Here is a 13,101-nt window from a genome sequence, read left to right as displayed (position 1 = left end):
GGCCCAACCACATCACCAACATGGACGAGGTGCCGCTCACTTTCGACATCCCAGTGAACCATACTGTCGAGAAGAAGGGGACCAGCACGGTAGCGATACGCACAACGGGGCATGAGAAGTTGGCTTTTACTGTTGTGCTTGGTTGCCATGGTAATGGACAGAAACTGCCACCTATGGTGATTTTTAAGAGGAAGACGCTGCAGAAAGAAAAGTTTCCAGCTGAAGTCATCGTAAGGCCAGTCAAAAGGGCTGGATGGACGAGGAGAAAATGAGAGAGTGGCTGAGTGAGGTGTACGTAAAGAGACGGGATGGTTTTTTCCACGCGTCACCGTCCCTGTTGATCTGTGACCCCATGTGCGCCCATCTCACAGCCGCTGTGAAAAACCAAGTGCAGCAAATTAACTCGAAGCTTGCTATCATTCTGAGAGGCTTGACTAAGGAACTCCAACCGCTGGACATCGGTGTAAACAGGGCGTTCAAAGTAAAGTTGCGAGCGGCGTGGGAGCGATGGATGACAGATGGCGAACACAGCTTTACTAAGACGAGGAGGCAGCACCGGGCGAGTTACACCACCATATGTGGATGGTTGGGCTAAGGTATCTGCTTTGACTGTTGTCCGAGCTTTCGTGAAAGCCGGCATCATTGCTGAACACCCCCCCCCCCCCGGCAACGAGACTGACTCTGACAATGACGAAAGGGAACCTGCCGTGTTTGTTGGAGAACTTGGCCAGCTGTTCATTTCGGATACAGAAGATGAGGACTTTGATGGATTTGTGGATAAGGATTGATTAAAAAAAAATAACGTGAGTACGTTGTTCAATACTTCAATGAAGTACAACCGAACTCATTTTTGCTCCCGCTGCCTTTTTAAAAACATTGTTTTAGCGTGCATGCATGCTACCGTATGTTTTAAGCTAGCGTATGTTTTACCATGCCTGCGCCCAATAATACGGTGCGCCTTATGTGTGTGTTAAATACAGAAATAGACCCCGTAACTGAGACTGCACCTTTTAATACGATGCGCCCTATGGTCGTGAAAATACGGTATATTTCACTAATAATTAAGCTGTTAGCCCGGTCACTTGCAAAATATAAGTCTATTCTCAAGTATAACAAAAGCACAAGTACAATAAAGACCCAACATTGGTGTTAATATTTTTTAATATAGTTCTTATATAGTTCTTAATATAGTTCTGACTGTCTGTAAGGCCATGGAGGTATCTGCATGTGATTGGATGAGCGAGTCGGGAGGGTGGGGAAAATAATCTCAATGACGTATTCAATTACTCAATGCTGAGTTGACTATCTAGCATCCACTACATAAAAGCTGAAGTCGTTCAACCCTTAGTATGCTGTGTGCTCCGTTTGTCATCTTGAGTAAACCACACACTATATCAGGTCTCACATTTAAGAAGAAAATGCTCAAGATGTTTGAAACCCTGCTTTTAGGGTGGCTTTACACTACGGGTCTAAGTGCCAAATTCAGATTTTATATTATTTTTGTATTTACATGTATTTAAGTGATCCATATATGACACTGTGTTTACATTTACTGGGTACCTGAAACAACCCTGATGCACACAGTCACCAACAACACGGATGTTTAGCATAGTCAACAAAGCTAAAAAAAATGTGACATTAAAACATAACCTAATCTTTGTGAAGCTATTCTGGGGTTTTCTCAGACTCCCACACTATGAATTATAGCTCAAATGTCTAATTAAATTTCAATAAGCTTTGTAAAAAAAGATTTTCTGAGTAAGAAATTCTAAGGAGGAAAAGTCTATTATATGACCTGAAGCCTCTCAGATATACTGATTAACTTTTCCCTTTAAAGTTTTTGGTAATATCTGGGGGTGTGCACATTGCTGTATGTCCCGGTTAGAGGGGCAATCATATGAACCAATTAGAAGACTTTTCAGAATAGCCTACTATATGTAGGACTATCCAGTTTTGTAAGATCTGTGATAAGCAGTAGAAATGTACTGTACTGTTTACTAGTTTAGTTTGTACTGATTACTCATTGGGAAAAAAAGGAGGTCAAACCAGGGAGGACATGCAAGTATATTCTAAAGCAAAGAAACAGCAAAAAGAACAGAAAAGGAAAATGACAAAAAAACTTGTTCGACTCACTCATATTCTCCTCCTCATCCATATCCATGGTGACGGGTTTATCCTGACCTGAGAGCAGCCTCAGCGCCACTGCACCTGCAAATAAGAGGACAGGACAAGAGGACGGCTTGAGTGATACACATGCGCTTCCACTGATTCAAAGTAGTGATTTGCATTGAGAGGCTGCTCCAGTCATGTTGATTTGCAGTGCGACTACATGAGCCCGCACTGAACCACAGTATATAAACATTAAAAGAAGACAGAACAGTGCATTGAGACTTTGGCAAGGTATTGTTTCACACTGCTGGCTGGAAGACATAAATCTAATCACGCTTGCTTGACCTTGCTACACTATATAACAATGAAAGGTTATTTGAGGTCAGGTTTGTGTCAATGAACAATACTTTCCAAACAAACTTGAAATGAAAGTATGTCCTCTAATCTGGAATTGTACACCACAACAGATTTCTCTCGAGACCTCCTTTCGGAATCATGATCCTCCCATCTCCAAAACCACTAAATTTCAGGAAATCCCCCCCCAAAAAACAGCATATTTCTCAAGTTACCAAACACCACATCATGAAAGTTGGTATTATACCTTATATTGCTAGCATACACACTGTGCACCAACATCAACAACTCCCCCAAATCACGTTCAATCACTAATTCAATTTGAAAATAAAATAAACAAAAACTGCTAATTTGATTACGCTGTCATTGTTTAGAATGGTACACACACAGACGCTGCTGCTAGCCGTGCTTATCAAAGTCTGTGGTTGTGGTGAGCCCTCCGGATGAGAAATGGCTCTAAGTCAACCGAAGCAAACGGCTGTGGTTAAATACATCACCCCAAACTCTTCAGACGCTTAAGAGCCTTGAGTGATGCAATACAATAAACAATGAGCTAACTAGTATGTCTGATAGGCAGATATTAATCTGCACGTAAACTTACCTTCGGGGCTGACGGGCATCATTCTGCAACGAAACATTACAGCTATCCATTTTTAACAAAACAGGCCTACTTATATGCATCTAACCTAACAATTGTCACTCGTTTTTGTCTAAAAACAGCCAGACTTTCTTAATAGTTGCTACTTTCAATCTTGAGGAGATACAATGCTGCAGGGCTCCTGCTAAGTGATGAAGTGTTCAACAGTTACCGGTAAGAAATTTGGTGTCAAACTATTTTCAACAATTTAGACTGGTTGATATTTTATATAAATAACAGACCCACGTGAGGACTGACCAGTAGTATTGATTTGTGAAAAAAAAGTATGAAACTGACCAAAGTTGGACAGGCTTCTGCCTGCTATTGAAATGGATATTTATTGGAAAGCAGGGCATACGATGCAAATTCAAAAAAAACTGTGAAGATGCTGTATGAGAATGTTTTTCCAAAAGAAAGGACTTCCAGCTAAACAACTTGAAAGGTTACAAAAAACAAAAGAAAATAGCGCTGGGAGAGAATTGATGGAGCAAACTAATGGAAAGTTAAGGCAGCAGAAAAATTAAAAGAGAGAGGAGAACACTACAAAAGAGTGAGAAAGATGGCTGGATGATACAGAGCAGATTGTGCTGATTTTACTCGCGCTGTCTTTCGCTTTCCATCAGTGCCCCCATTCCTCAGTCACACACTTAGCTAAGCTAAATGGGCTAATTAATCTGGGCTAATGGGGGGTGACAGTAAATATGCTAGCACAATTATCACCCTCTTAAAGATTCATATTGCGAGCCCTAATTGAAAATGAAAAGGTAGGGTGAGGGGGATGGACGGGAGGGTGAAGGTCCAGCAGAGTGGAAAACTATTCATTTTAGCAGTAGTCAGGTGCCCCCCACCACACAGCTACTCTGAACCATGTAGCACACACACAGCACGACATGGCACTTGCTTCATTAGGACAATAATGCATGATAGTATATCCAATCTGTTGTCTGGAAATGGAAGTGGTCTGTAAAAGTGTAGAGATTTGGGGAGGGGGGGGGGGGGCTCGAGTCATGTATATGTACTAGTCATGTACCAAATACTTTAGAAAGACTTGACTTTGACGACACGACTTGACAAGTCATTTCGTTTAGAGTTGGAAATCTGCATTTTAAAGGAGACAGTTCGCCCCTTTTTTTTTTTTTTTTTAAAGTAAACATTGGGGGGGGGGGGGGGGGGTCATTCGCGCCAACTTGGCAACACAGTCTGCGCTGTTGCGCACTTGCCGGTGTGACGTAGCCACCTGCATGAACAACAATGCAAGGAGCTCCCAAGATAAATACAATTTGGATTCAACGAGTATGTTGTCAACGTCTGCAAAAAGAGGTTTGCAACCTCCATGGCTTGCAACTTGCACATTAAAGACAACAACATTGACGTCGAACTTCATCCGCCACTACAAAACTCACAAAGACAGGTAAGCAAATTTAATAGTTTAGCTAACTGGTCAAACATTAAGTTTCATGGACTGGTTTGGGATGATTAAAAATGATGTGATTGTGAACGTTTTAGTACATATAAGTAACGTAACTAGGGGTGGGACACTTGATGATAATTGTTGGAACCTTTTGTTTCGGTTCATAGGCGCGCAAAAGTCTGTTTTTCGCCCCCCTCTTTCCCATGCACTCTAGAGCAAAAGAAAGAAGCCCTTAAAATAGAATGCCAACCGCTTAATGCAGAAGTAAAGTGGTGTTGCTAGTGTTGTGGAGATTAAAAGAATAAAAATAAAAAAATAAAAAGCTGCGGAGACGTTCGTGGGCATGACGAAAGCTAGAAGATGCAAAGTGCGTTATCGGTCTGCTGTATCGGATCACTTTGCATTACGAAACACAGGCGATAAAAATGTCATTGACAAAAGTGCGTTCCACTATTACTAAGTACTGTACAAATTATGAGTAATGAATATAATTTTCATACTGTTAAACGTGTTTATTGAAGTGTCACCATCAAAATGTAATCTGTTGTGTCGGTTCTGTGATAAAGCTATCTGCACTATGCTTTTAAAATTGAATTCAAGTAGAAAATTTAAAAATTTTTAACATTTAATTCAAGTAGAGGACACAGAAGGAATGCAGACTTTGTTCACATTATTATTTTTGAAGGATGGCAACATTTGTACATCATGTATTATTCCCTTAATTATGAATCTCTTTCATTCTCCGTTAGCCCATTAGGTACACATCTAATTATATTTGACAAACAGAAAACAGTCTTGGCTTTTGCTTAATTGTTCTCTTAAGAGCCATAGGAGTTACAAGGCTGTCACCAAAAAGTACACAGCATAGTTTGTTCAGATATAAAGTTCAGTTAAGTTGAGTTTGAAATACAACTTTTTAAAACAATTCAGTGCAATAAATTCAATCAATCATAATCTCAGTTGTTGTTTATTTAACTTTTATAAGGTGTGAATACGTTTTTTAGAGTTATGATTTATGGGGGGAAAATGTGAAAAAACAGATATGCACCTGTAACTAAGGTCATTGTTATGTTTTGGAACAATTAGTTTCGGATGGTCTTGAGACAGCGCTTTGCTCTTCTTACCCATCATGAGATGTGTCTTGACTCACACCCTGGCAATGAGACCTTTTTGTAGGCCATCAATTAGGACTGAACCAGCTGATCTTCATTTTCACTGACAAGGGGCTGGATTGCTGTTTTGATGATTGATAAGATTTTAGGTGTTGTCTTGGCTTTCAATGCTTTTTTTGTACCTCTTTTTCTTCATGTGTTCAATACATATTCCCTGTGTCACTTCACATTATTACACACAACATCTGGTGAAAATTTCACGTCAATAGCACCTTTGGAAATATATTTAGTGAGAAAAATGGTGACGTTTTAAACACTTACTTCAGCCGCTGTATGTGACTTACTCCCGCTTCTGTAATTACAGCACTTCACTTTATATACTTATGTACATGAGTGTCTTCTTTTTTAACTCATTCACTGCCAGCTGTTTTCAAATCAGAGTTCCCCATATTGCCAGCCTTCTTAGGGCGTTCAGACTGATCTTAAGACTCACAGAATATTGCACTCTGTGACAACATAAGCCCTGAACCTACCATAGGAAAGAGTACTCTTCTTTTCCCAGAAAAACATGTTTTTTCTAGCTTTTTCCGTTTTTTTGTAATCAGTGGTAAGACAGGGGTTGATTTTACCAAAAACACTGATTCATAACCAAAAAGCAGAGAAAATTAACTTTGTGAAAAGAAACGTCAAGCAGAACAGTAACTCTGACACACATTATTTGTGACACCTCAAACTATAAAACAATAAAAACAAGACTGAGAAAGAGCTTTTGATGGCAAAATAATTCATTTACAGATATACAACTAAGAAATGCGCCGTGATCGATGCTGAATTACCAGGTGCTTGCTCGGGTGGAACGTCCACGGCGCTCACAAGTTACTCCATGAACTGCATCATCTTTTCTCATGACTTTCTACAACCTATACCGTAAATATAAAAACTGAGTGTGAAGTACCTAAACTTGTCCAACTTCCAATGTGTTGGCATTTCTCTCGCTCACGAGAAATTACGGTACATACGGCTGCTATAAGGAGACTGCTGTATATTGTTGGCCTTGGAAAACCAACATACGAACGAACAGTGACGTCACCATTCTCACTGGTAAGTTTATCTTCTATTCTTAATTGATTGTACATTTCAAAATATACGTCATCACTGCCGACTATCTCCCACCAAATAAACTTGTGATACTGCGTCATGAGGTTGCTAGACAGCTTGGTTCCAGGTAATTGTGAGTTGAGCCACAGGAGGCAAGGAAAAAGAGGAAGATGAGAAAGAAGATGAAAAAAAAAACTAATTTAATCTGGCACAGTCAGAGGGACTATGGGGAAATGCAGGGGTTTTTGATTTGCCTCTCATCCCCCGCTTGTGCTGAGTAGGCGCGACAGAGTCACGCTGCCATGGAGGGAACACCAGCAGAGGCCGACTGGTGGGGGAGGTGTTGAACGGGATGGAAAGGTGAAGGTGAGCAAAGGATAGAAAATAAGAAAGACTGAAAATCCTATTCCGAGTAAAAGAATATCATTATCTCTGGACAATAAGAGGATGAAAAGGTCTGCCCTTGGTGTGTTGCGAGGTTCAAACAGGCTCAAAATAACTGCCAATGGATGCCACAGATGGATATCAGAATTGCTGGCAAAGTGAATCTACACCTTGTAAAAAAAACATAAGCCAAACGAGATGAAAGCCAAATGTTAAAGTGAGCGATCCTGCCATCCATTTCATTGTGTACAAACTCTGAAGGTTTTGTTCAGAATGAGCCAATGCTGGTTAAATAAATGCATTTTGTCCTCAGAATAATCAAAATGGCTTCATAGTGTTTTGGAAAAAAGATCTTTATAACCACACATGTAATCATTAAATGTACCACATTAGTAGCATGCTTCCCAAATGTATGGAGCACTACTCGAAATGGAATAGACAGTGGCATCTTGAGATAAGAGTTGAATTTGTTCCGTGACCACACTCATAACGCAAAACATCTCAAATTCCTATTGAAATGAAAATAAATGCCATTTATCCGTTCAAGCTTCCTAATAAAATTGTAAGGTGTTATTTTATTTTTATTAAAAAAAAAAAAAAAAAAAAAAAAAGAACTTAAATTATTTTAACAAATGGCTGCAATATAACAGAGTAAAAAATTGAAGGGGGTCTGAATACTTTCCGTACCCACTGTAGGCTTCACCTTTCTTGTGCGTTTTCTGCGCATCGGTGGTGAAAACTCCTTTGCATTTCAGTGTGTCTTCGAAAACAACTACCATAAGTGGTTAAAACCGCTACACATTTAAATGGAGACATCCATTTTTGGTTAAAGACCCCACTTGGGGCTTAATTTGTAAACTACTATTCAATCTGTGTATTGCTTGTCCTTCCATAATTTTTCACACTGCAGTACCACCAGAAAGTCCCTAACGCTCAGCCCAGCTGAGGAACCAACTACTGTTAACCACACTACATTAATGGCATAGCATAATAAAAGATTTAATAGCACAGCGTATTAAAAGATGTACTAAACGCAAGTCTATCATGCTACACTTAAGCCTTAATTTATGAATGTTAAATACATCCTAGTATTTTACATAGAGGATCATCCACTTCGGAAGTAAAAAAATAAATAAATAAATAAAAATAAATGCTCATTTCAAAAGTCTGTATTAGATGAAATAAATCATATATAACATGTAATATTGATTTTAACTTAGGTAGGCTAGAACTTTATTGTCTGGCCAGTGCAGATTCGCATCTCTGACACAGGAATTGTTGAAATGTTGAATTGTATCTTCAGGACCAGCTTATTTGCTGTTTTTCACTATACGAAGAAGTCTGTGGAGTGATTCTGATGCCAAAGCAGTGGCCACATACCGTAAGTCTGTAAAAGATGAAAATGGGTGAGAACCGCAGGGTGACGCCATGTGGAAAGAAAGAGGGAACGTGTTGTTCTGTGCGCCATACTTTAAAATCTGACAGTCGGTCATTTATCATCGTGGACCGCTGATTGTGAGAGAAGGGAAAGGTGGAGAAAAGCCGAGCCAGAGTATCAATATGAATTTTTATTTGATGGCTTTTGCAGGAGATTGCATTGCAGGTGTCTGGCGAAGTCAAGGTTCACTGAAGCATGACAAGGAGATAGTGATAGACCAAGACAAAGGGCACGTGAGCCATAATGGTGGGCATGCGTATGAACACTAAAGAACACATTTGCTCGAGACAAACCTTCACACAATACTATTGTATGACCGTTTGTGCTAATCATTAAGTCAAGAGTCAATCTTTCATCAATACATATTAAAAAAAAAAAAAAAAAAAAAAAACAGCCTAACTTCATGTACACACGACAATTAAATATAATTTAAAAAATGTGGTTCCTCGACTTTTCGACGGACATTATTTCATTCCGGTGTTACGAATGGGGAGTTAGGCATATACAGTAGATACTAGAAATTTGACATACGGTGGGATTTGGACTACCAACCAATCACGAACGATAATGCTCGCTGACGTCGTCGGCTCTACCTCGGTGTGAAAATGACTTGAAGAACATCTGATCACCGACCTGGAAGCACTATTTTTAAACTAGTTCTGAGCCATTAAAAAAAAAAAAAAAAAAAAAAAAAGAACAATGGAATGTATACCACAAAGTGAACTAATTAATCTCAATGTGAAGCAACTCAACGCTCAAGCAGTATTCTCCCTCTTAAATCAATTGATTCACAAACGTAACAAATTCTTAACTCTGAAAAAGTCGGAAGGGATTATGTTAAATTTACACTAGAAATTCCAAGTTTTTCTGTTATTATTTTTGTTGATATTGCTTCACACACAGACCCTCAACCTGGACTGCTTCATGAGTGGTCATAAATCATCAGTGAGTGGCTGTAATTCTGTCCGGTAGCAGAGGGACGAAGACAGAGGGTGGCGAGTGGCGGCTCACGAGCCTCAGAAGAGACCACTGTAGACTGGTGGCCTCATAGCACACACCGATATCTAAACATAACAAAATATACATTTGTGTGTGTTGGGACAACTAATAGTCACAAATCAAGTAGCAACAGGATTCTTCAAATACATTGTTTTTGTTCCAAAATCATATATCCAGATGTCTCGATATCTATTTACTTAATTCCAAGTCGACCCAATACTGGTCTGCTTTTTCCCTGAAAAAAAAAAAAAACAGCATGATGGCGATGAGGAGGCATCAACAGCTTCCACCTCCACGGAGACCAACGGTAAACATTGGTTCCTAGTGGCTTTATATGGTCTGGTTCATATCGTGCAGGTTACAAATTATGTGGAGCTTGACAAATAACGGATGCCAGACAGATAAGGTAGCTGTGCCTGCAATAAGACAATCACATGAAAGAGCTATGAAAGGAAACTGTAATTAACAAATTTGACTCACTGTTGTGCTCTCATGCGCTAAAACATAATTATATGATGATATGACTGTATTCATATCTTTTTTGTTCTGAGACATGATCCCCAATATCTTACCTTATTCGGATGTTGTAGTTTACCGTCTTCCAGTAGCACTATAGTGAGGCAAACTGGTGATTTACCGTAAAGTTTAGACTATGTACTACAACCCTTTAATCCCTGAGGCGTTAACAAAGTACTACCCTGTAGTACTACTACTTTTACTTAAGTGGATTGTGTTGTGTTTTATACAGTGGGCACGGAAAGTTTTCAGACCCCCTTTAAATTTTTCACTCTTTGTTGTATTGCAGCCATTTGTTAAAATAATTTAAGTTCATTTTTTCCCTCATTAATGTACACACAGCAAACCATATTGACAGGAAAAAACGGAATTGTTGAAATTTTTGCTGATTTATTAAAAAAGAAAAACTGAAATATCACTCAGCCATAAGTATTCAGACCCTTTGCAGTGACACTCATATTTAACTCGGGTGCTGTCCATTTCTTCTGATCATCCTTGAGATGGTTCTACACCTTCATTGGAGTCCAGCTGTGTTTGATTATACTGATTGGACTTGATTAGGATAGCCACACCCCTGTCTATATAAGACCTAACAGCTCACAGTGCATGTCAGAGCAAATGAGGTCAAAGGAACTGCCTGAAGAGCTCAGAGACAGAATTGTGTCAAGGCACAGATCTGGCCAAGGTAAAAAATGTTTTGCTGCACTTAAGGTTCCTAAGAGCACAGTGGCCTTCATAATCCTTAAATGGAAGACGTTTGGGACGATCAGAACCCTTCCTCGAGCTGGCCGTCCAGCCAAACTGAGCAATTGGGGGAGAAGAGCCTGGGTGAGAGAGGTAAAGAAGAACCCAAAGATCACTGTGGCTGAGCTCCAGAGATGCAGTCGGGAGATGGGTGAAAGTTCTAGAAAGTCAACCATCACTGCAGCCTTCCACCAGTCGGGGCTTTTGGCAGAGTGGCCTGATGGAAGCCTCTCCTCAGTGCAAGACACATGAAAGCCCGCATAGAGTTTGCTAAAAAACACCTGAAGGACTCAGAGATGGTGAGAAATAAGATTCTCTGGTCTGATGGGACCAAGTTAGAAATTGTTGGCCTTAATTCTAAGTGGCATGTGTGGAGAAAACCAGGAACTGCTCATCACCTATGCAATACAGTCCCAACAGTGAAGCATGGTGGTGGCAGTATTATGGTGTGGGGGTATTTTTAAGCTGTAAGGACAGGACAACTAGTTGCAATCGAAGGAAAGATGAATGCGGCCAAGTACAAGGATATCCTGGACAAAAACCTTCTCCAAAGTTCTCAGGAACTCAGACTGGGCCGAAGGTTCACCTTCAAAAAAGACAATGACTCTAAGCACACACCTAAAGTAATGAAGGAGTGGCTTCAGAACAACTCTGTGTTCTTGAATGGCCCTGACTTAATCCCAATTGAGCATCTCTGGAGAGACCTGAAAATGGCTGTCCACCAACATCCACCATCCAACCTGACAGAACTGGAGAGGTTCTACATGGAGGAATGGCAGAGGATCCCCAAATCCAAGTGTGAAAACTTGTTGCATCATTCCCAAAAAGATTCATGGCTGTATTAGCTCAAAAGGGTGATTTTACTAAATACTGAGCAAAGGGTCTGAATAATGGCTGTGTGATATTTCAGTTTTTCTTTTTTAATAAATCTGCAAAAACCTCAACAATTCTGTTTTTTTTTTCTGTCAATATGGGGTGCTGGGTGTACATTAATGTTGAAAAAAATTAACTTGAATGATTTTACAATACAATACATTCATTTCATTGGAGGAAGATGAATGAGATATGAATGTTTTGAGTTATAAGCATGGTCACCTGCCTGCAGTCCAGACCTGTCTCCCATTGAAAATGTGTGGTGCATTATGAAGCGTAAAAACTATAAAGTTAATCAGTTTGAACATTAAATATCTGGTATTTGTAGTGTATTCAATTAAATATAGGTTGAACATGATTTGCAAATCATTGTATTCTGTTTTTATTTATGTTTAATACAATGTCCCAACTTCGTTGGAATTGGGGTTTGTATATTGGTGACTATATGTATGTGCTGAAAGGACCCCCCCCTTGAAAATGAGATTATGCATCTCAAGGGGCTACCCTTGAAATTAATACATGAACAAATAATGCACAGTATAAAATATACATATACATATTTTTATATATGAAGACAGCGTCCCCAAACCTTTTCGTGCCTTTGACCGTTTTCATGTGAAGCGTTATAATTTATACATGCTGGCCATATGCTGTATTCTGCCAAGTGTTACAACAGTGGCGCAAAGTCTCGTGGAGATTTGGTGAGTGTTGTCTTCAGGCCTTTTTAAACTCCCCCACCCGCATTGCATCACGCGACATAGGGCCACGCACCCCCTATGCGTCACTTGACGCACACATGGCACAAATTGTCGCCACGCGCAGAAGGCCGCGGCGATCATCTCTCGTGATTCGTCTGTTTTAGTCACATGCTGTGATGACGTACTCAACTTTCCCCTTGGTTCCACATACCACCTACGCTGCCGCCTTCTTGATCGATTTTGCAGTATAATCAGAAGTGGGTAGAGTAGCCAAATATTGTACTCAAGTAAGAGTAGTTACTTTAGAATAATATGACAAGTAAAAAGTACTCATTCAAATATTTACTTGAGTACGAGTAAGAAAGTACTCAATGAAAAAACTACAAGAGTAACTTGTGAGTAACTTCTGATTTTATTTTATTTATCTACTTAAAAAAATATCAGAACATAAACATCAAATAAAATAATAAAAACATGTTTTTTGGAGAAAAAAAAAAAAATTAAATGTTTAACTGCCCAAAAACCAACAACACATACATTGGACCCTACAGGAACATCATTTGCTTTATTCGCTTAAATTAGTTGAAGCTGCAAATACCGGTTACTCGGCACGATGTACTATATGCTTTATCAAAACACAACCCAGCTTAACCATGAATCAACTCTTCGAATTCTACAGAGAAGCATGATGGCACACAATTACAGACATTTGTGTTTACAAATAACAT

At 39.5% G+C, this 13,101-nt stretch overlaps 1 protein-coding gene across 5 annotated transcripts in view; it reads right to left on the bottom strand.

Annotated features, from left to right (window-relative positions):
* adarb1b (adenosine deaminase RNA specific B1b) overlaps nt 1-13,101 on the bottom strand; it is a 150,664-nt gene that overhangs the window by 33,337 nt on the left and 104,226 nt on the right. For all 5 annotated transcript variants that reach the window (XM_061691443.1, XM_061691444.1, XM_061691445.1 and 2 more), the window contains one exon: nt 2,134-2,208. In XM_061691443.1, the coding sequence (XP_061547427.1) occupies nt 2,134-2,208 (75 nt within the window). The remainder of the gene's footprint in view (nt 1-2,133; nt 2,209-13,101) is intronic.

Source organism: Phycodurus eques, chromosome 12, assembly GCF_024500275.1.
Source record: "Phycodurus eques isolate BA_2022a chromosome 12, UOR_Pequ_1.1, whole genome shotgun sequence".
NCBI lineage: Eukaryota > Metazoa > Chordata > Actinopteri > Syngnathiformes > Syngnathidae > Phycodurus > Phycodurus eques.
The sequence above is the reverse complement of the archived record's forward strand: the minus strand, read 5'-3'. Positions and strand labels throughout refer to the sequence as shown.